The sequence below is a fragment of the Amblyomma mixtum genome, chromosome 6, assembly GCF_055824585.1.
Source record: "Amblyomma mixtum isolate Tamu chromosome 6, ASM5582458v1, whole genome shotgun sequence".
NCBI lineage: Eukaryota > Metazoa > Arthropoda > Arachnida > Ixodida > Ixodidae > Amblyomma > Amblyomma mixtum.
Genome location: NC_143017.1, coordinates 92,843,104 through 92,865,877, shown reverse-complemented (window position 1 = coordinate 92,865,877; position 22,774 = coordinate 92,843,104). Strand labels below are relative to the sequence as shown.

The following is a 22,774-nucleotide window of genomic DNA, read 5'->3' as shown; positions in this document are numbered from 1 at the left end:
GCCAAGGACGCTCCGCAGCTGTTACCCGCAAGTTCAGAGCCAATCACCGACACTGCCACAGCTTCCAAACCTGCGGAGGGGGCCAACAAGACCAAGACTGCGGCTGAACAGGGTGAGCGCCTTGCAAGCAACGCGTGCTGACCGAGTCTCGACTGCAAAATGATAACGGGCGCAGCCGCCGTCATGCATACTAGTCTACACAGTAGTAGAGACTAGTTAGCAGGTGCAGAATGCGGTGGTAACGTTTCCTGACAGTTGTATAGGTTACTGAAGGTAACATCATAGATTGTGTATCTTACGTTATGTTCCAATGCACTATCACCAATCTCTGAGCATAGTCGACGAGGTTGCGGGCAAGCTTGGTTTCAGTACCAGCAAAATCATAAGGACGAAAAGCTACTATATGCTACCAGCTAATCTCAACGTATCGGTAGGCTACGATAACTCTAGGTCGTAAATGTGTTTAAGTACTAAGCTCCTGTCTACAACACTGCATCCTCTAGATGTGCCAAATGCCTCCGGTTCTGAATTTGGGCTCTCTTCAGGCAGTGGGTCTGCGCTTTCTTCAGGGTAGCATTGCTTTCCGAACGGGCAGGGTTGTGGCATGATTTGCCATTTGTAAGGTAGAAGAAGTATGAAAGTTATTTGAGGATGGAGCAATTGTAGTAGTGTAACAAGTTGTTGTTTCACTTTATGCTCTGCCTTCGTGACATTCGAATGGTTTTTCTTTCCTGCTATTCCACAGTAGCGTTGACCAGTGGCCCCACAAGCGAGCAAATGCAAGTCCGTGCATCCTTGCCGAGCGGATCCGTTGCGCACATGGTCTTGCAAGGTGAAGCGCTTCTCATATCTTATATCTCGCTCATCATCATCATCATCATCATCAGCCTGACTAAGCACAAAGCAGCGCAAAGGCCTCTGTCATGTCCCTCAGATTAACCCTGTCCTTTGCGTTTCTTCTTCTTTTCTTCTTATTTTCGACAAGGATGCCGTTAACACGCGTTTGTTCCCTCACCCACTCTGGCCGCTTCAAGGTCTCTTGAAGTTACAGCAATCATTTTTCTTTCCATACCTCGCTGCGTTGTCCTTAGCTTAAGCTGAACCCTTTTCGTTAGCTTCCACGTTTCTGTCGCATAGGTGAGTAGCGCTAAGATACAGCTGTTGTATACTTTTCTCTCGACGCATATTGGTAAACAGCCATTCGTGATCTCATCGAGAGAATCTGCCATACACGCTCCACCCCATTCTTAATCTTATAGTTATTTACCTCTACATTTCGCTATAACGGCTTAAAGAAACTATTATGTCTAAAAGGAATGGCGGATGGCTTAACATCAACGTTGAGGTATGCTCTTGCCGGTCATGAGAAACCCGTACTTAGTGTAAGGAAGACGACGGCGGCCGGGCTCACTTGTACGGCTTGGTGGTTCGAAGGCATCGCGGTAGAGGGTAGCGTTCGGCTGCAGAGTTCCAGGGCGAGAGGATATTCCACGGCGCCTGCACCAAATGTAAGGTGGAATTTGTACGGTGAAGCTTCTCAACGGGAGCAGGGCTAACAGCAGTCCGAGGTCAGCCAGTCGAGCCAGGAGCGTGCACCAGGCGATGGCCATGCGGCTCGCGCGTATGCCCGTCGTCTTCCTTACATTAGTTTTATAATTTTATGTCACACTGCACTGAAAACTACAGCTAGCGGTCGTCAGCGCATAAGGAGTCGAACTGAAGTTGTCCGCAAGTTCCGTAATTACAGAAGGGCGCTCTGCTGGCAGGGTTGACAGTTACTTGACTTGCCTCCGCTTTTGATATCCTATATACCAAGAAATGAAATTTGCCGAATTCACAGGCATATGTGCCTATCACAAAATCGGTTCTCCGTGTGACATCGACATCGGCCCGTGGTTATCTGATGCCAATACTTCTATGCCAGAAAACTGCGCCGCAGTGTATGCAGTACGGACTCAGTGGTAATTAATATTACGTAATTAGAAATACCGTCCTCCTTACAGGATGTTATAAAACCATCCTCTATACGGCATTCACAGCTCGCGGACATGAACCGCGTGAAATCACCACCACTGGCGAACCATGCAGTTTTTTTTATTTATTCGAGATGTTTGCCATTAGGCATAATGTAAAAGTGAAAAAAAGTTATAAGAAGGAGCGTAAACAAGCCTCGCTCAAAAAGTGGCAAAAGTTCACGATAAAGCGATTATCATGGGTCCACTTGCGATAGTCCCCTGCAACGTCCCATCGCAGGCCTACCTTCTTTAGAAAGCGTCGTCTCACGGAAGCTGTAACCGGGCAAGTCCACAGAACCATGAATTTGTGACAGTCACTATTAAAGGAGCCGGACGCTGTCGCAGTGGGGTGGAGCATTCGTAGGGACAACACGGTCCCCGTCGCGGCGGCGCCATGCTATAGTTCCCATCGCAGCAACACAGCAACGTTGTCAATGCTCTACAGGGCCCGGGCGAATGTCTATAGATATTCATCCACTCAGCATACAGAACACCAAGGAAAAAGGTTTTCCGCAGCACCTATAGGGACAGGTTGTAGCCACAGAACACAGGGCTGCTTATAAAATAAAGTACTGCACATTTGTAACAGCTGTGCACGGACAGGAGGCCGTCACAGCATCCGCCATTTTGTGGTGCTCGCGCCGTTGGGTGGGTTCGGACCTTCTTCGCAAGTGGCTATGGTACCGGATCTCGTTGGCGCGAAACGAACGAACGCAATGCCTAGGCGAGTTGTTTCCAGAATTTTGAGTACTTTATTATCGTCCGCAACGATAACCGCCATTGTAAAAAGAGAAGCAAGAAATTAAAAGAAAAGCGCATGTTGGAGATTCCCTTAAGCACGCTTGAATGAGCGCGTATGACCGCACGAATTCTTCAGCGTTTGCTGTTGCAAAATAGAGCCGACAGTACCATCCTTTGAGCCACAACAACATGACGCTCAATTAAGGCTTGTGGACGTCCCATCGTCACCATCATCTTGGTGCATCATTATACACATCATAGTACGTCACTGTGTGTCATAGTATATGCCATCACAGTATGTATCGCATCACCGTAAGAGACGAGTGACACGTACCACGATGGAAAAGGGCACACAGATGGCACGGTGCACACGTGCCTGGGTGCGATGTACTCCGTGTCGTGCCTGGTGCTGGCCATCCTCTCCTTCCTGGTGTCGCTGGACGTGCTCAGCTCGGCTTTCAAGCTGGTCAGCGGCCGCGCGGCGGGCCGCGCGTTCGCCAACAGCCGCTTGCTGAGCAACCCCGTCGTGGCGCTTATGATCGGCGTCCTGGTCACCGTCATGGTGCAGAGCTCCTCCTCGTCCACATCCATCACCGTCTCTCTGGTCGGGTCGGACCGTAAGCAGCTTCTTTCTTTGTGCATAGTCAAAGCGTCGTCGCATCTGTTGTCGGTTTCCGGCCCAAAATGATGATGTTGCGCCAGATTTGCGATAATGGTAGATTTTTTTTTCGGAATGTAATTGATTCATGACGCTCAGTTGTACGAACTACGCTTCCTAAACACGAACATACAGAAAAAAAAAACGTCTGTGTCCTCTAGGTATCCGTTTCTTGTTCGGTGTTCGTGTTTAGTAGGCGCAGTTCCTATAGTTCCGCGAATTAGACGCAAAATCTGCTGAGACAGTAAGACGCTTCCTATTTTTCTAGTCTTCAGATTACAGAGCCGTCCAGCCTTCGCTAACAAAGTACCTCGCTATTGCGATTTGTATACTCGCTTCCGGAAGCGGTCGCAGTATAGCGACAACCGGGTGAATGGCAACGCCTAGTTGGAGAGGGAAACCACTCTGCGATTTTAAATGCATCTACAGCCGAGCACAACTCAAAAACGAAGCAGCAAACATCCATCAAATAAGGCCGTCCAGGCAATGGCGTCGACCGTTTGACATGACGTCGTGGTATAGCATGACAACGCAAGTGGCTGCCAGATGAGCCTTCGTGAAATGAGATTAACTGCGATATCATGACAGTTGATCGTCGCCATCACCTGGAGGGCCTACTTTGAGAGGTGTTTGCTGCTTCGTTTTAGAGGACCCCACTCACCGATTTCACCGATCTGTGGCTGAAGCCTGCTTGGCGTTGAAAACCGAGCATTGCACTCAAACCGAAGTGAAAACGGAAGTGCGAGTTCGCCTAATTCCCATTTGGCCTAATTACATAGGCTCAATTGTCCATTTTTTTTTTAGTTCACATTCATCTTTGTGCAGGTTGTCCTGTCGTCTGTTATCCTGTCCTCTGCGCTATATAAGACGAGTGTGATGCCAGAATACCAACGAGCCAAGCACTTAACTCTTTTAATGTTCTTGGGTTGTATCCGATTATGACACGTCAGTTGGGGTCGAACGCTGCTCCTCGGCGTCTTTGTCGAGAACGGTGCACAGAAATGCTTTGATATAGTCCCGTTGTCCATGCGTGTGACAGATGGCGTACACGTCGCGCGTCCACATCGAACGGACACTGTAGTTATGTTCATTCGGTTGACTACTCACTGAAGCACACATTTACCGCAACTGAAGGCAAGTGACGAATAAGGAGAAGCAAAGGCAACGTAACGGCTCACGAGGTGCTAAATATAAAATTTCACCCACTTGCCTCTAACCTCCTGCGGAAAATGTGGATGGAGCAACCACAAGCTATAGCTTAGCTGTAGGTAGTCCAGAGATACCGTCAGTTGAAGATACGTACCTCTCATGACAGCCCAAAAAAGATAAGCTCGTCTTATTCTGTGTGTTCTTCCTTGTCTGTCTTTGCGTTTAGTACCGTTCTGTTCTCAATTTAAAAGAACTGCGCGGGCTATTGCATACCCCAGAATACAAATTTGGTAGAAAAAAAGTTGGAGGCTTATCAAGGTTAAGCCCCGTGGATGCGAAGCAGCCTTCGTTTTGCATTCTTATTATTAACGTCCTTAGCGTTTGGAGGCATCTTGACCGCATACACGCCCGGCGCAAAGACGCTGGCGCGGTTGCGCGCACAGAGACTGACGCGACGGCGGGCGCGCGCCGCTTCATCCCTTGCGTGACGTGACATATCACGTGATGCAGCGATGGTGGCGCCGCCGCCGCGTCGCGCGCGATGACGCGAACCGAAGCATGGAGGCCTCCGCCGGGCGACGTCCGACGGCGCGATATGAGGCCCCATCTGCAGCCGGTGTGACGTCATCACGTGACGTCACATCATGTGATCGCACTTCAAGGTCAATGGTGGCCACCGCCGGGTGTCGCGCGAAGGCCCGAAACCTACGTTAATATGCTTCGCATAATAACAACAGGAGTCCTCCACTATGGCACCTCTTTCTTGATTTATTTTCTCGCTCCCACCTTCCTCCCTTCCCTTACGACGCGGTTAAGATGTCCGCCGAGATGTGAGGCAGATACTGCGCCATTTTCATTCCTCAAAAACCAGTTTTAAATTTTTCAATTTGTTCTTAAGTAACAGCAAGAATATTCAGTGTAAAAGCCGTCCTACACCTCGTAGCGCTTATACGAACCCGCCGCGATTACCTCTCGTTCGAATTTTCCGATATAAGCGCATTAAATTACACTCATCGCTGCTTTTGTTTTATTATTTGTTGTGCAATTAATAGCCGTCAAATTTTAAGTGTGTGTTAAAAACAGGTCTACAGGCTGCTGCCAATCAAACGGTTTTCGATGAAAAATGTCGCGAAACCTGCAGCATTCTAGAAGCTAAAGTAAGAGTTAGCCTAAGGGCTGACTTCAAATCAGTTTTCAAGTAAAAACTCTTCGTGACTGGCCCGCCCCTTGGCTTTTGTATTGTTGGCCACCATGATGGCATTTGTATGCTCACTCAACCAGCGGCTTACGCCTTGAGTTTAAATAATATCATTAACTATATATCCAAAGGGAGGCTTGAATGAGTTAACTACACAGTGCTTGCTCATCAGTGTTCTTTTAACAACATCGCGGATGGCACTACGAGTTGCATTGCCTGAAATACAGGGTGTTTCATCCAAGACTTCGCACAATTTTTAAAAATAGGCTCTTTGAATTAGAGTAGCGCTTTTTTGGACATAGTACTGTCACCGGCGTATAGTACATCAGAATACAGCTAAGACATGCCAGTTTAACTAGCAGGCTGGTTAACTAATATTGAATACTTAACTATTTTTCTGTTACTTTTAGGCTGTTATTACTGTCATTGCAAGGCGTGTAGCCCACCGTAAGTAATATCGATATGAGTTTTTAGAATTTCAAAAGGGCGGTTACCATCGGCGCGATGGCCCAACAAATTTCGGCTACAAGGCGCCAAAATACATGCGCTTTCGAGAAGCTTGCAGGCAAAGCAACCACTCCAGTGCACGTAACTCGTCGAAAAAGCCAAAATTTGTTGAGACACAGCGCCGACGGCAACCGCCTTTTTGTAATTCTAAAAACTGATATGGGTATTACTTACGGTGGGTTACACGCCTCTCAATAACCGAGGAGCCCAACAGTAATAGTTAAACAGTTGACTATTCAATATTAGTTACCAGCCTGCTAGTTAGCATGTTTTTACTGTAGTCTGACGTAGTACACCGCTGACAATGCCATGCCCAATAAGCGCTCTTGTAACTCAAAATGGCTATTTAAAAAAATTGTGTAAAGTCTTAGGTAGAACGTCCTGCACAGAAGCGATCACATTGAAAACGCATTCTTTAGGAAAGAATTGCGTCTGAGCGCGCATAAAAACCGACGAGTATATTCTGCTACTAAGGACAGTGAAGTATTGGAAGATTAGTACCGGCTCTTTACCGTCGTTGCCGACGGATGTTCGCAGTGCTGACGGTGCGCAGCGCGGTGCCCATCATAATGGGCGCCAACGTCGGCACCTCGGTGACGAACACTATGATCTCGCTGATGCACATCAAGCGCCGGGACGAGTTTCGCCGGGGCTTCGCGGCCGCCACCGTGCACGACGTCTTCAACTGGCTCTCCGTGCTCGTCCTGCTTCCCTGCGAGGTGGCCTTCCGTCAGTATTCACCTCCACAGTGGAGGCTGCACTTGCAGTTCTGCTTTGTCGCCTGCCCATTATTGTCCATACAGCTGGATATCATCATCAGCAGCAGCAGCCTGACTACGCCCACTGCAGGGCAAAGGCCTCTCCGATGTCTCCCCAAATAACCCTGCATATGCAATTAACAACCGGATATGCAAAATTTCAAAATGTCCCAATTTTGTAATAAGGGAGTAATTACTCTTTGACATCCAGCCACGGCTGCGCGTGGCTACTCCATACGGCTACTCCACCTTGGGGGATTCCCCTAAACATTTGACCAACACTGTTCCCACTTCGAGTTATTGATCAATTCGCTCTCGCCCTACCATAAGCTTGCCGTCGCGGTTAGCTCAATAGGTAGAGCGACTGCTCCGGTGAAGCGGTGGTCCCGGGTTCGAACCCCGGACCAGGACGAATTTTTCTTGAACTACGAAGTTTCTGAGAAAGCTGCATAGCTTTCCTTTGTAGCCGTATGGCTGCGCTTGGGTGGATGCCAATGAGTAATTACTCCCTTTTTACAAATCTACTCCACCTTGGGGGTTTCCCTTAAACATTTGACCATGTCCCAATTTTGCTTCGACCCCCGGGATAAAGTGTGTCAGTGCACGGGGCAAAAGGGACGCCCCTCTAAAACAAACACGCTGTTCAGTGTTGCAATGAATGCAAATGAAGTTGGCTACATGACCACCAATGCGATCTCTGTCTCTTCGCATGAGGAGTATCTAACCATACACAACACGGCCCTCTTTTGCCCCTCAATTCGCTACAGATTTGGCAGTGCTCATCCAGGCTTTGCTTGCAGCCCGGATTCGCGATTGTTTTCAATTCCCTGCCTTAGCCGCAGTTTTTTTTCTGTTCAGGGGCCACAGCTCTTGCTCTTGCACTTCTTCCGTACCGAATGAATATGCGATACTGCGCGATTTTCAGAACGTGAACACGCGGTTTTGAACGTAAATGTACGGCGGACAGAACGGAGCTTGCTCTGTCGTCACAGCGTGCTGCACAAGTCGCCGTTCTTTACAGTCGGAGAAAGTTCGCCGCTTAGAATCCAAAGAAACTTCGCGCAGCTCACGACATTTTCCCATCATTTTCTTCTTCTGTGGAGTGCGTCTTTATGGACATTAAAACATTAGGCGGTACCGGGGCTGCTTGATGCTCTTCAGAGCGTCCTCGATGTCTTCTTAGCGCCTATTGGCAATCAGTGTACTGTTCCTCTAGTACGATCGGACCATCCCAGAAAGCGAGAACACAAAGGCTGAGCTTTCGAGCATGCAATAAAGCCATAATCTTGACTTTAGGCCCTGGAGATTGCTACGATGTGGCATTTTGCCCCCCATGTAGCCTGCTGCTAAAATAGTCTTAACATAATAAGGCAGTGAACGAAGCCTTTTACACTTTTCATCAGTAAAAACGAATAACTGATTGTATTTAATAAATGATAACGTTTATCCTAATTTTTTTTTTTAATTGTGCTGCACAGTACCGAGAAAGGTGGCCTGCAGAAATTCGCTCCTTTTTTATTGTTTACTCCTTCACTGAGGCTTACTTCAGAATTTTTTCTCTGCTTGGGGAAAAGCAATATCGTCGGCCTTAAAGGTGCACTGAAGAGGAATCTGAACTTATCTTTTTGCCGCGGGAACTCGATCTACACGTTCCTAGCATTCTTAGAAACTGCGACTTATTGCCCTGTATGGCCGATTTCCCAAATTAAATCGAATTAACGGCCGGCTCCCGCCCTTTTTTTTTAATTCTGCCTCCTACGGTGGGCGGAGTCGACCAACGCGTGGAGTGCCTTTCACCCAGTCCCGTGGCGGCTAGCCGCTCTGCCATCGGCGGAGTAATACGTAGTAGTCCGTAGCAGCAAATAGTCCGCGCGTATTTTGATTTCTGCGGGGTTATTTTGCGGCTATATTATCTGCGAATGAAACTATTTATTCATGGAAACCTAAAAAACAAAATAAAGCGAAAGCAAAGCCTCCACGGAGCTGGCTGAAAGGAACTTCATGCGTTGGTCGACTCCGCCCATCGTACGAGGCAGAATTCAAAAAAAAGGGCGGGAGCCGGACGTTAATTCGATTTAATTAGGGAAATCGGCCATACAGGGCAATAAGTTGCAGTTTCTAAGAATGCTTGGAACGTGTAGATCGAGTTCCCGCGGCAAAAAGACAAGTTCAGAATCCTCTTCAGTGCACCTTTAAGTTGAGTCGGTGAGGACACGTTGCAGAATTTTACTCTTAAATACTCAATTAATTCGATTACACAAAACAAAATGAGCATGGGTGCAGGAGGTGCCATGGCTGGCTAGCCAAGGTTCCGACAAGAGGACTTGTTTTCGTCTAGCAAGCGGACCGCGGCTCGCCCTCGACACTTGTTCATTATGTTTTGTGTTGTCTAGAATTCTGTCTTCCTTCCGTCTCTCTACAATTATTTGATTACGTGCTTAAAAGTTACACGGCGCTAATTAACAGAATGTCGTGTTTTGCCCTGTGCTCCATTTCACCACACACTCCCCCGCATGTTAGATTGTTAAGAGTCCAGTAGAAAAGTAAATAGGTTTTTTAATACACCGGATGATATTGGTTGTATCAAATTATATCGGGGTGTTCTTCCATGTAGTGACCAGTTTCGTCGCATAATCGCGTGATTAAATAAATGACCTATTCTCGTGACTATTTAAACATGTCTTCTGATTCGTCCATTGGTAATTATTGGGCCGCATGAACCATTGACCGCGTGATTTAAATAGGATATTTCACCTATTATCACGTGTTTATATCGCGTGTTCATACCGCGACCAAGCGTAATGTGACCAAGTAATTGTTACGGGTCGAAATGACCTGTCGCAACTTATACACACAGCCTTGACACCTTTGTGCAGCCTTACATCTTTAACAGCTGACTCTGGTACCCCTCGCAACTTGCGTAAATATACCTTAAGCCTTCTTTTTTAACTTCACCACGCAGACATTTTGGAGAAGCTGTCCGATTCGTTCGTGCACGTCATCGACAAGGGCCAGAGACTGGAGTCGAGGAACTACCTGAACGTCCTGACCAAGCCCTTCGCCAAGATCATCGTTCAGGTAGGCACAGAGAAGACAACAATTTGAGCTGTCGTACTCTCCTTTAGAGCGGTGTGGGCAAACAATTACAACAGTGCCAATATAGAGAACAACACAACAGGTGCGTAAGGTTATCGCGAAACTACTTGAAGCTAACGGTATGCTAAGCACCATAGGCAGCGTTTCAGTAAACTACAGCTTTCAGTTTGTTCTAATGGAAATAACACGCACACAGTAAACACCCTTCGGGACCTCAACGGTTAAAGGACCTTAGAAAAGAACACTGTACAATGGCATCAGCGAAGACAGTGCGATATTATCAGAAGAATAATAACACTAGTGGCGCAATTCTGCACTCCGTGTCGTACCACCCTTTCTGTTTCTGCATTGTGTATCCTGGTGCAGCAGCTTGCTTACATGCCGTCAGCCGTCCTGTGCATCAGCGGCAATCTATTTCTCCCACGGGAATGACGTTCAGGACTGTTTGTTTGTGTGTTTGTTTGCTTCTTTGTTTTCCTACTAGTTACTGCGACCACTGTTTCGATGGAGGCGAAATGTAAGTGCACCCGCGCACTCGAGATTCGACGGTTGTGAAAGAAACCATAGGAGGTCGAAATCGTTCTCCAGTTCCTAACTTGTATACGTCGGTATAATAACTTGGATTAAAAGGATATGCCGCCAATATCGGCAACCTGCTCACGCAATGATAAGCCACATGTCCTACTTTTGTGGAGTGCTCACAAGAGGAAATAATCTAGCACCTCCATACGACTAACATCAGCTCCCAAGTCCACGAGTAGATCGTCGTATCCACGATATCTGCGCTGAAATACTTCATGCCTTCTCAGACTTTGAAAGGAAAAGTCTGGTGCCACGGATGCAAGCCTTCTAGCTTTCCGAGAACTCTGCTTATGCAGTCGATAACCGCATTAACAACCTCACCTTTTAAGTCTACTCATTCTTGTTCTTAGTTTCTGCACTTTCGCACTTAAGTGCTTAGGAAGGAAAAATCCCGAATAAACATTTGATGGATCCGTGTCAGATGTCGTCACTCCCTCCAGAGCGCGCCTTGCCGCTATTACAGTGGAAGAGCTGGATCCTGAACTATTGACACTAGCCTATGACAGCAGGCTAGCGTCAGTAACAGTGAACTGCTAAACGAACAGCGAACTACTGAACCAAAAACCAAACGAACCAACAATGAGCTTTTAAACCAAGGAGCATTAAGTTGCGCCGCCGCGGTGGCTCAGTGGTTATGGCGCGCGAATGCGGAACCGGAAGACGCGGGTTCGATCCTGGCTGCGGCGGTCGTATTTCCATGGAGGCGAAATGCTAGAGGCCCGTGTACTGTGCGATGTCAGTGCACGTTAAAGAACCCCGGGAGGTCGGAATTATCTGAAGCCATCCACTACGTCGTCCCTCATAGCCTGAGTCACTTTGAGGCGTTAAAACCCATTAACCAGCATTATTAAGCTGTAATTGAAAGAGTTCAGGAAAATTAATCGTTGTCAGTCTCGAACCAAAGAGTTCAGGAAAATTAATCGTTGTCAGTCTCGAACCGCACGTCTAATAATTGACCTAGAATCAGCACTAAAAGAAAACTGCGCACAATTGAATTCATTACTTCATCGTAGGCATGATTACGTCGCCATTATTATTCGCGTTCCATAAGGACTCTTTTAATTTCAGATTTGATAGTACCACATTATGCCATACAACTTCAAGATCTCAGCAGAAGACGCGCGTCAGCATGCCACTCGATCATGTTAGGCTCTCTTGGATAATGCCTGTGCAAAAACACCGAGCTCGGGGTTAATATTCAGACACATCACAGCGTTACAACCCCGCCTTTCAAGCAGTCTTTTTTTTAATTAAGTGAGCCAGACCTGGAACATATCAAGTTCTCTCTTTATCGTGTAACAACGTGCAGAAAAAAAAAAGATGGAACACAAACCTACACAAACGAACACAAACGCTCTTGTTTGTTCAATCCTTTTATGTCCCGTCTTTTTAGTGCGGGATGTTTCACGATGCCGACGTTCTGCATTAATCTCTTCTGTACGCAGCCCCGGAAAGTCTGCCGTGTTTGGTTTAAACTTATTATTTCCTGCTTATGTGCAGCTTTTCTATGCTTTGTGATGAATATACGCCCGGCTGAAACAACTCCGCATAACAGTTTTCTTTCTTCAAGTGAATATAAAAAGGCTTTCTAGGGCATCAACATTACATAATAATTTCAAAAACTTATGCATGGCGCATTTTACGCATCACAGCTTTCGTCTAATACCATCACGGCTACTTTTTCTTTCTCAAATACAAAACATAAAATGACATGCGTTTGAAAATGTTCCAGTGTGACAGGGATGCTTCAGTGAATAGGCACTGGTTGGCCTCTGCTGCCAGCGTTTGAAATCAAATGATATGAAGTCGTTATGCTCTGGTAACTTTGCGTTCACTTGACGTGAGTTCATCCTGAAATATTGCTGGTCTCGCTTAAATTCAGTGTGCACAGCTGCAGCCAAGTTAGCCATGGCATGTTTTTGGCTCGTCAAGGCACAGACGATAAGGAATTGGACGGGAAGCTCTGTGCATGGCCCATCCACGTAGTTTCTGTCGTCTATGTCTCTTCTCATTATAGCCTGCCCAGCTCAGTGTGTACGAACTATAGCCTGCAAAACTGTACGTTAAGTTACTCTTGATGTCGGCGTTCAGATGGCGCTAGTACGTTCTGTACTGCGGCAGCTGTATGGAAGACACAGCACGCGATGAAAGCCTCCCTTATAAAAATGGTCTGTAGACTTTTCAGAGACTTCTTATAGACTCTATTGGGCAGGGAGAACGGGGGGGGGGGGGGGGGGAGTACACATATTCAGGGGGGCATGGATTAACGAAGGAACAGAATATTTAATAACCCATGAAGAACATCTCAAAACGAAAGAAAAGAGGAACGGGGCCACACAGAGAGCCAGTCAAAGAGCCCTAAGAGGATACAATAGATACGGAGCAATACGAGTACTGGGATAGGGTGTAATGGTTCCAGGGCTGCTGCGAACGCTGTACTGTACTCAAAATCAGATGTGCTAGATAAGCCTAGAGATTAATCACATAATGGTTGATAGGTTGGTTCTTGGGGCCCATGGAAAGACAACAAGCGGAGCTGAACAGGAGAATATCGGTTGGTCGTTTATTGAAGCATGGGAAGCAGATCCCAATTTCGTTTCAGAAGACACTAAGAAAATCGGATTAAAAGAGGTGGGTAGCCAAAGTCTTCAGGAACTTGTGCAGTTCAAGTGTGGGCACGCGATTGAGAAAAATGACTACAGAGACCTTACTAAACGCTACACAGGCAACGATGAGAAGAATGAACTTAACGCGAACATCAGAAAGTAAGTCCGCGGAAGCTAGACTGAGAATGAAGACAAAACAGGAAGAGAAAAAGATCATTGCGCGAGTGCAGAGCCAGATAGACCAAAATTCTGAAGGAAACGCTGTGTAATCGTTCAAGAGGCGGTATATCCTATTTGAGACCACATCGGGCTGCCTTCGAAAAGCACAACATTGTAGTAAATATGAGCAGGGAGATGATATTTGTGTAGCGTGCGGGAGCAGTGTAAAAAAAAAAAGCGTTAAGTATGCTCTGGTAGAGTGTACAACTATACTGCCAGATGTCGGAGAGGGCATAGTGAGCGTTTTACTACTTTCTGATTTTAAAGATCGTCAAAGCAAAATTAACACATTAGCTCTAGAGGCGAGCAAGATTACATTAGAACACTGGTGGCTTAAGAGCTGGATGAAAATTGCAAGACCCGCCACAGAAATAAAGAATAACTTAGAATGGCAAAGAAACAGAATAGAATTAAATGTGAGTAAGAAGTAAATAAAACAGAAACTTTAGTTAACGGGCTGGCATTCACACAACTCCAATTCAGAGGGAATGCCAATAAAATCTACCTATCTACTATAATATACGTATCTTACACTTCGCAGGTGTCTGCAATAATCGCTTTAGGCTATCGCTTGTCGCCGACGCTTCCTTGCTGCGGCATATACGGAAGGTATCCTCATGCACAACGCCTTGCTAAAGCTTGTGTAGCCACAAGGTCTAAAGCGCCATTTTCTCACCTGTGATTTCTTTCATTTGTGACGTCAGAAATCTGCGGACAAAGAGAGGTGAGTATATAGCAACAAAATAATTCCTGCATTAAAAACGCACTGGGTCGGCCTCGGGTTCTCACCATAGGCGTATGTGTTGCAAAGATTGCTGGTGCTCTTCACATAATGACCCATGTAAAATTAATTAAACAGGGTTTCCGCCGCGGTGGTTCAGTAGTTAAGGCGCTTGGCTGCTGACCCGAAAGACGCGGGTTCGATCCCGGCCGCGCGGTCGAATTTTGATGGAGGCGAAATTCTAGAGGCCCGTGTACTATGCGATGTCAGTGCACGTTAAAGAACCCCAGGGGGTCGAAATTTCCGAAGCCCTTCACTACGACGTCCCCATAGCCTGAGTCGCTTTTTAAACTCCATAAACTAAACTAACTAATAAACAGTGCACGTGCGATGAGCTTTGCCCAGGGTGCCTTCCCTAGACCCAGGAATTATTTGATTGTTTCGATTTCTTTTACAGCTTGACGATAAGGTCACAAGGGACATAGCGCTGGGCGTGGAAAATAATGGCACCATCCTGAAGCAATGCTGCGAAAGGAACGGCTCCCAGTGCGTCGCGAAATGTAAGTCACGAACTCAACTTTTCTCCGGCGCGGGATGCGGCACTTTGCTTTCGATTCTCTTGCGCCGCTCTTCCGAGAGGCTTAACACCAAGATGTCGTAGGAGCTCCCGAATCACTCTGGCTTACTGTTCATCTTCAGCCTAGGCGCTAGCTTGGTAGCATCTTGGTGTGTCTAATTGGGAGCCATGGACAGCGTCTGGCCCTTAGTGAAGAAACTCCTGCCGAGCAGTACGGTGATAATGAAAGAGAACAAGACAAACATAAAATTTCTTTCGCGGGCGAATCATAGTCGGGATGTGGAATAAATACTATTCATTACACTATGGCCTCCTACATCCATGCTTCTAGTAGATAACATTGGATACTTCGATTATTGGTATCTGAACGAATAGAAACGCAGAAATCCTCTTCTGAACGCTAGGCATTGAAATGAGGATCTTTTTGGAGGAAGTGAGCCGTTGATAAGCGAGCATATAGTCTTGGCTTTGGACACTGTCCATCGTGTTAGAAAAAGTGTTGTCTAGGATGATGGGTCAAGGCCGGGGCAATGGAGTGACTGCCGAAGCATGGCCCGCAGGCACCGCGCTCTTCAACTGGCTAAACATGGACGACACAGCGACGGGAGTCTTGTGCTTCGTGCTCTCGGTGATGGTCATCCTGATCTGCTTTTACGTCATGGTTAAGGTGCTCACCGGGCTCACGCAAAGCCACCTCGTCAAGGTGAGCATTTCCTCACTGATGCATCGGTTGCATTTCGGCTTTAACGTGCACCCTGTATAACCGCTTTGCATGGGAGCACTGGTGCACCCGTGCAAAGGTTTATATACCCTTCTCTGAAATTGCATATATCTTGCGCATAAGTGCGCACATACGCGGAAAGCGTCGTGAAAAGGGCCAACACTCCTCTTTTTGTATGTAATTTTTGTTATGGCTTGTCTGCTGCTTTTCACGCGTAAATATGCATTTGTAGTTTTGTGTATGTCTAGAGCCATGTGAATGCTATATATCCTAAATAGCACTAGAGTTATATCAGTATATACAAATGGTGTCTGTTTGTTTCTTGTTACTACGCTGTCTCTTTTTTCATGATAACTTGCTTTATTACGTGTTATTCTTATTTGTCATGTCAGCTATGATTGTTCTTTGAAATGTATTCTGCTGTCCGCTGATTTCTGCCTTGATGGAAGCAATCATGTATTTGATATGGGGGGGTGGGAACCAGTCAAGCTGTTCAGCTTTTTTTCCCTAACCTCCCCCATCATGTTGATGGAAATAAAGGCTATTATTATTATTATTATTATTATTATTATTATTATTATTATTATTATTATTATTATTATTATTATTATTATTATTATTATTATTATTATTATTATTAAATAGGTCCTAAAGATGCATGCAGAGCTAATTTAGGTGTACACCTGTAAGAGATGCACACATATAAGAGGAGTTAACCTATAAGGTGTACGACTTATAGAGAGGTGTGTGTGAGTGGAAGTCCACCTCATCAGTGCGCCTCTAAGCTCACCTGAATAAGAAGCGAGGAGCACCAATGTATTCACAAGCATGGATGATAGCCTCGAAGAATAGATGGACCTCCATATGAACTCTGTTAAAGGGATACCCGAGGAAAACTGCATTTCTTTTTTGTTCCAAACAAAATTGACCGCATGGCTCTTTCCGGTTATGCTTCTGTTTGTTCGGCCAGCAAAGTGCGCACTTATTGCTGAGGAAGATGCGTTCAAAAATTGTCCCGTCACTCGATTTAAACTCGTGACGTCAAAGCCGTAAATGGCTTCATGATCCCTGCATAGAAGTTAATGCGTAGCTTCAAGTATCCGCGCCGTAAAAATTGCTGTGATGGACAGCAGTTTGCTTACGAAATCGCCCGGGGATGGCGACAACTGTGTTTCGTTTTTTGGCAAATTTTCTAGTTTATATAAAAGTTAAAGTTATAGTGAAAAGAGCGTTTTGTCCTTGTAGTGGAGTAATCTATCAATATAGACAGACTTTACTTTGGTCTCAGTGTCTTAACGATAAAGAACTTACTGCACAAACGAAGATTCTACTGAATTTCATTCAGTAGGGTAATCCAGGAATATCCCGGAGTAGCCTGAAAGCTCTTAAGGAGTACAATAATTAATCGATCCAGTTTTCTCTATCTCTTTCCTTCCCTCAGGAAAACAGGCAGTTTCGGAGTGACGTGCTTTAAAAAAATTATTCACCTGTAAATTTAAACTTTTTTCAGGTATTTCAGCACATGATAATGTATAGCTAAAATGACTGACTGGGTATCAGAAAATGGAAGGATGGGTAACTATGTCACATCTTGGTGGACGCCTCAACCCCGCCGTGAGGGTAGGTGAGAGTTAAAAGAGCTTTCTTTCTAATGGCATAAAGAAAAGGCAGATTATTTATTGCTTACGAAGAAAAAATCTATTGGCAAAATCTGAGACATTCGCACAGAAAATCTGAATATGAACTTTGGTTAGTCCGGAAATAGGAGAATAAAAACTCTTGGATAAAAAATTTGACGGGTTACTGTTTGTTAGACACGAGTATTTAATGTTACAGAACTCTTCATGTTGAACTTTCTGACCAGTAAAAAAAAACCAATAGCTCGAGCGAAGCGCTGAGGGATATTCCACAGTGCAGTGCCAAGATCTATCCAGGGCCGCCTTCGAGAAAACTCAGGCCGCTACACTCCTGTTGGTACGGATTCCTTCAGAACATGCCCGGTACCTTCGGAGGGGCTCGAGAAGCAGCGAATCTCATCCGCAGCTCCGAAAACAAAATTTACTGACGAGCACCTGCCGATAGCTCGGGCTGGGTGGAGCAGTCATCTCTATGCGAAATAAAATTAGACGAATGGACGCCATCTTTTCGCAAAAAGCTGACACTTGCATCTACAAGATCAAGTGTCGATGCTGAGGAATCGCGAGAGCCCGGCCGGAGCCCGGCCGCATGCTGAGCAGCGTCGGCGCAATCCCACGACACCACCTTGGACGCCATGCTCGCAGGTATCGCTCCGCGTTCACGAATCACAGGTTTCGATGAAAGCTTTAAAACACTCTCTCATAAGGCTGACGAAAAAAACCGTGTCCGGAACATAAGTACAGTTCTTGTGCAAGGTACTAGATGGCGTTGCTTGGCCACAAACGATAAGTAACAGTGACTAACAAACACCGCACAGCCTCGTGTTCCCACTGCGGTGCCGCGTTGGGTGCTACCTTCAGGAACAACGCAAGTCGATCCTTCGGGTGGTTACGCAGGTGCTGACGGTATGCGTGAACCGCGACTACCAGTTCCCCACGTCGATGCTGGTCGGCTACTTGAGCCTGGCGCTGGGCTGCCTCATCACGTTCGTGTTCCAGAGCAGCTCGGCGTTCACGTCGGCGTTGCTGCCGTTCGCGGCGCTGGGCATGCTCGACCTGAACCGCGTGTACCCGCTCACGCTGGGCTCCAACGTGGGCACCACGGCTACGGGGCTGGTGGCCGCGCTGGCCGGAAGCCCCGTGACCCGCCAGCACGCGCTCCAGATCGCGCTGTGCCACACCTTCTTCAACGTCATCGGCATCCTGCTCTTCTACCCGGTGCCCTTCCTTAGGCGAGTCAGCGGCCAACTTCTATGAAGAAGGCGATGCCGCAGCCATTAGCAGCGCTAGGGTCTTTTGGTAAAGGAGTGTATACACATAACAGCAATGTGCCTTGGTAGCAGCAACTTTGTTTTTGTCCTCAGTGCTCTTGGACAAATGAGTGAAGTGCTTTGCAACACGTTCCGCGTCCTGGTTGTGAAGATTATAGGCGAGCACGTCCTGGTGGGCAACACAGGAGCCTGTAAAGGCACTGTGGTCGCATGTGACACGTAGGAGACGTCTTGTGCAAAGCCAGACGATGGTGTGATGGCCCGGTGGTGAAATGGTTCACGCAGTAGTTGTGTAAACAGAAAATGGAGAGAGACAAGGTGTTGGAGGAAAAGTGGGGTGACTCTTGGGCGCGAATACGTTTGTCATGATAACCACCACAGACCTGACAACGGAGGACACCAGTTTGTTTCATAACTGAGTTTGTTAAGTTTGTTAAGTTTGTCACTAGGTCCCATGACAGGAGCAGCGTTCTTGGCGAATCTAAGTGTGTTTCCAACTTGTGAAGGCATCGATAGGCGGCAGCGGTTCAAGCGAAGGGTTTTCAAGAAATTGCTGCAGTGCTTTCTGTGGGTGGTGCGCTTTTGAGTGCTGTTGTTTTACGGTAAAGACTTTCGCTAGTGTAGCCCTAGGATACTCATTAGGACCACTGTATTCGCTACTGAGAGTGAGGACCCTTTAGTCTCCCGCTATACGTTGCTGTTCCGAGGCACACTCGGGAAATACCCGGAGGTGGGGTGAGCTGCCTTGTGTAAGGTGCCAGTACCACCCGTACAGGGTGTCAGTGCACTCGGTACCACCTCAAAATCACCTAAAGACAGTGGCCCTGGGCCGAATCATTTGCTCATACGGGGCCACTGATTAATCGCCGTCGATGTGGTGTGAGCAGAACTTAAATGCCGGGCAGCTGTTGGCAGGTCATTCTCGCTGTATCTGTAGGCATTGGCGTAGTAGTAGCTTGATCAGGTGACCAGTCTCACGGCACTGGTCATTACATGAAGAGCATTCTGACGTCACGCAAACACAGCTGTCTGGCATTAACACAAAGCATTAATGAAAAGCATCATCACCCAGTGAATAGCTTCGCTCTTACGTTCTTTTCTTAGCATTTGGGCAAGATAAGTTCAAATCCTTCGGTCCGTTCTCATGAGTTTAACGTCGTGACACTGAAGGAACATAAAAGTATTTTTCATGCGCCAAAGCCGCACCGCCTGGCTATAAGTGACGCAGTAGAGCAGGGCTGCGGTTTGGTTTCGAAGTTTAGTGTACACCGAAATACGAGCGCACGAACGGCTTTTCATTTTGCTTACACCTCAATCAAGCAGCCGCGGCCGGAAATGGTATCGTCCGTAATCGCGGCCAATAGCAGAGCGTCACAGCCGTTGATTCACAACGGCAGGTACAATGATACTACAACCCATATTAATGTGTGTCTGTGCGTGGCGAACTTTCTTCTTGACATTCCTAGCCCTCCTTTTGCTTTTTTGCGAAAAAAACACTTCGTGTCTGGAGTCTGAAAATTAGTTACCTAGCGAATTGAAATTTTCCCACTCCTTCCTCCCGAAGAAATGCGGGTGAGGCGAATGGCTTACACCAACGCTGCGGTCGTCGCAGACTGCCGCTGTTCATCGCTCGGCGGCTAGGGGAGACAGGCGCCAAGTACCGCTGGTTCGTGCTCTTCTACCTGGTGCTGACGTTCGTGCTTATTCCGGTGGCCGCGATCCTGTTGTCGCTGCTGGGCGACCTCCCGTTCAGCATCGTCACGGTCGCTGTCGTGTTCGCTGGAGTCGCAACGATGTTTATAAACTTGCTGCAGGTGCGCTGCCTTTAATCGCATCCCGCAATTACACCACACTACAGCAATAAGGGAGTAATTACTCATTGACGTCCACCTGAGCGCAGCCATACGGCTACAAAGGAAAGCTATACAGCTTTCTCAGAAACTTCGTAGTTAAAGAAAAATTCGTCCTGGTCCGGGGTTCGAACCCGGGACCACCGCTTCACCGGAGCAGTCGCTCTACCAATTGAGCTAACCGGGACGGCAAGCTTATGGTAGGGCGAGAGCGAATTGATCAATAACTCGAAGTGGGAACAGTGTTGACCAAATGTTTAGCGGAATCCCCCAAGGTGGAGTAGATTTGTAATAAGGGAGTAATTACTCATTGACGTCCACCTGAGCGCAGCCATACGGCTACAGTTACTCCCTTAATTACTCCTTAAGTAATTACTCCCTTATTACAAATCTACTCCACCTTGGGGAATTCCCCTAAACATTTGGTCCACACTACAGCAGTGGAGAGTGCAGACAAGTCGATCCGCGAGTAGGGTTCGTTGCCATGCTGGCCTGAAGTTGTTAATCCAGGAATGGATGGAGAGATGAGTGCCATGAATGTTTTTTTTTTTTTGCTTTACTTCTTGAATTATGTAGGTTGCCTTTCTCAATACTAAAACAAATGATTACAAAGAAAAAAAACTACGTACGAATCTGTCAGAACATGCTAAAGGTCCTATTGACCGAATCATGGTTCTGCACGCTACCACAGTGTCATGTGTGGAGCTGTCACTGCTGGTCCTGAAATCGCTAATAGTACCAGCCGGCCTTAATGAGCTCGCTATCCGGAAGGCAGAGGCAACAGTGCCAACGATATTTATCAAAATTTACCAAGCATACTGTAACACAACAGTGCACTGCACAAATGTCGAGGTTTTGTTCGTATTTAAAACGTTTTTTTTTTCTTTTTGCACTTGTAACCAAACTAACTTTTTTAGGGAAGCCATTGAAAACAGCAGGACACAGCGACGAATGTTTAGTGCGTTTTATAATTGCATCTGAGCACAAGAAATTTGCTAGCCTATAAATCCTATAAAACCCTGCCGGCAAGCCTCCGATTCTCGGGCCATCTACACAAAATTTGCGCCCATGTGGCTAAGACAAGGCAGTCACCACCGCTTTTTAGCGCGGTGGCATAAAGTGAACGGTTTTTCTTCCTTTTTTGATTTGCCGTAATAAGTTTTGCTCCAACTCTCAGCAATTTTTCTAGCCTTTCAGGGACGATACCACTGAACCACGCTGCTGGCAAATAATGGCTCCATTGGGCTGTTGTTTCACCACGTTTTTTCACAGACGACTGCCCAAAAAGAATGTTAATGCTATTGGATGCAGGAAGCCAGGCGCGTGCAAAAAAATGCCAAAATACAAAAGCAAACTTTTCTTCACCGGCACAAAAGTTAGCTGTACACAGTTACGTTAAAAATACCCCAAGATCCTTTTACGGGCTGAATCCAACGCAGTAACGCTGACGGACACAAAAAGGAACTCGGGAGTGGCCGTCTTCGCGCGGAGTGAAAAGCTGAAAGTGCCCGGTTACGACGTCGTACGCTGATGGTGGGACTAATTAGCCCAAAGAGAGTCTGACCTATAGCTCTCGCTGTAAAAAACTTAGGGGATGTAAACTGCGGCCGCGTACAGTAAAACAAGGCCGTCTGGTGTAGCCTAATACAACCATATATCCTAGATGCGTTACCATGCGATGACAGCATAAAATGAAAGCCGCAGCAGTGGTCGTAGCGGTGGCCTATTGATTAGAACATCCGCCTTGCATGCGGGAGGTACGCGGTTCGATCCCTAGTGCCGCAGGGTACACATCGTTGATGAAATGAGTACGTTTTTCCCAGCCCTGGTACTCCGCTTACCTGGGGTGAACGGCTCGTAAAATTAGTACTGCGCGCCACCTTGTGTAAAGGAAAAACACCTTGTGTCATGGTGCTGTTTGACTAAAGCTGCCCTTGCGCCGTAAAAATCATCACCATCACAAAATGAACGCGGGGCGAAATCGAGGGAAGCATTGTCCTTTTCACCAACGTTCCGAAGAGAATATTTGCACGGATAAAGATAAGCTTTCGTTCCGAACCGTTGATCAACGTACTGCGACTTCCCTCCAGCCCCTTGTTCTTTGTTTTGCCGCCACCTTCTCTGTCTGCCGTGTGTCACCATCCATCGGTCATTCACATTCCGCCCGTGGCAGGAGAAGTGGCCGGACCTGCTGCCAGTGTTCCTACAGAAGTGGGACTTCCTGCCACTGTGGATGCACTCGCTGGAGCCTATGGACCGCTTCTTCAAGCGACGCCTGGAGCGAGTACCCTTCTGCGAGGTGTTCCTCAACGAGATGTCCTTCTCGCACGAGAGCGCAGGCCCTGAAGGAAACGTCGTCGACATTTAAGGCGCCTAGTTTTGTGCGCCTTACCACCGTTAGCGTCTTACTCCCGCTCTCTGTATATACGTTACTATGCACCTCAGATCGAATGTCACCAAAAGATACT

The 22,774-nt window shown here is 47.0% G+C and overlaps 1 protein-coding gene across 2 annotated transcripts; it reads left to right on the top strand.

Moving 5' to 3' along the window:
• The first annotated feature begins 3,050 nt into the window (after positions 1 to 3,050).
• LOC149339702 (sodium-dependent phosphate transport protein 2B-like) lies at positions 3,051 to 22,720 on the top strand. Of its 2 annotated transcripts, XM_089548387.1 has the most exons (7): positions 6,812 to 6,997; positions 9,989 to 10,104; positions 14,708 to 14,810; positions 15,388 to 15,530; positions 18,083 to 18,417; positions 20,069 to 20,270; positions 22,480 to 22,720. In XM_089548387.1, exons 1-7 carry the CDS (start codon positions 6,838 to 6,840, stop codon positions 22,672 to 22,674), a joined length of 1,254 nt encoding a protein of 417 aa, XP_089404513.1. In that variant the 5' UTR covers positions 6,812 to 6,837; the 3' UTR covers positions 22,675 to 22,720. The 2 variants fall into 2 exon arrangements, with proteins under 2 accessions (XP_089404512.1, XP_089404513.1); XM_089548386.1 differs by lacking the exons at positions 6,812 to 6,997; positions 20,069 to 20,270; positions 22,480 to 22,720 and adding an exon at positions 3,051 to 3,373 and having other exon boundaries at positions 18,083 to 18,481.
• Positions 22,721 to 22,774: the final 54 nt, after the last annotated feature.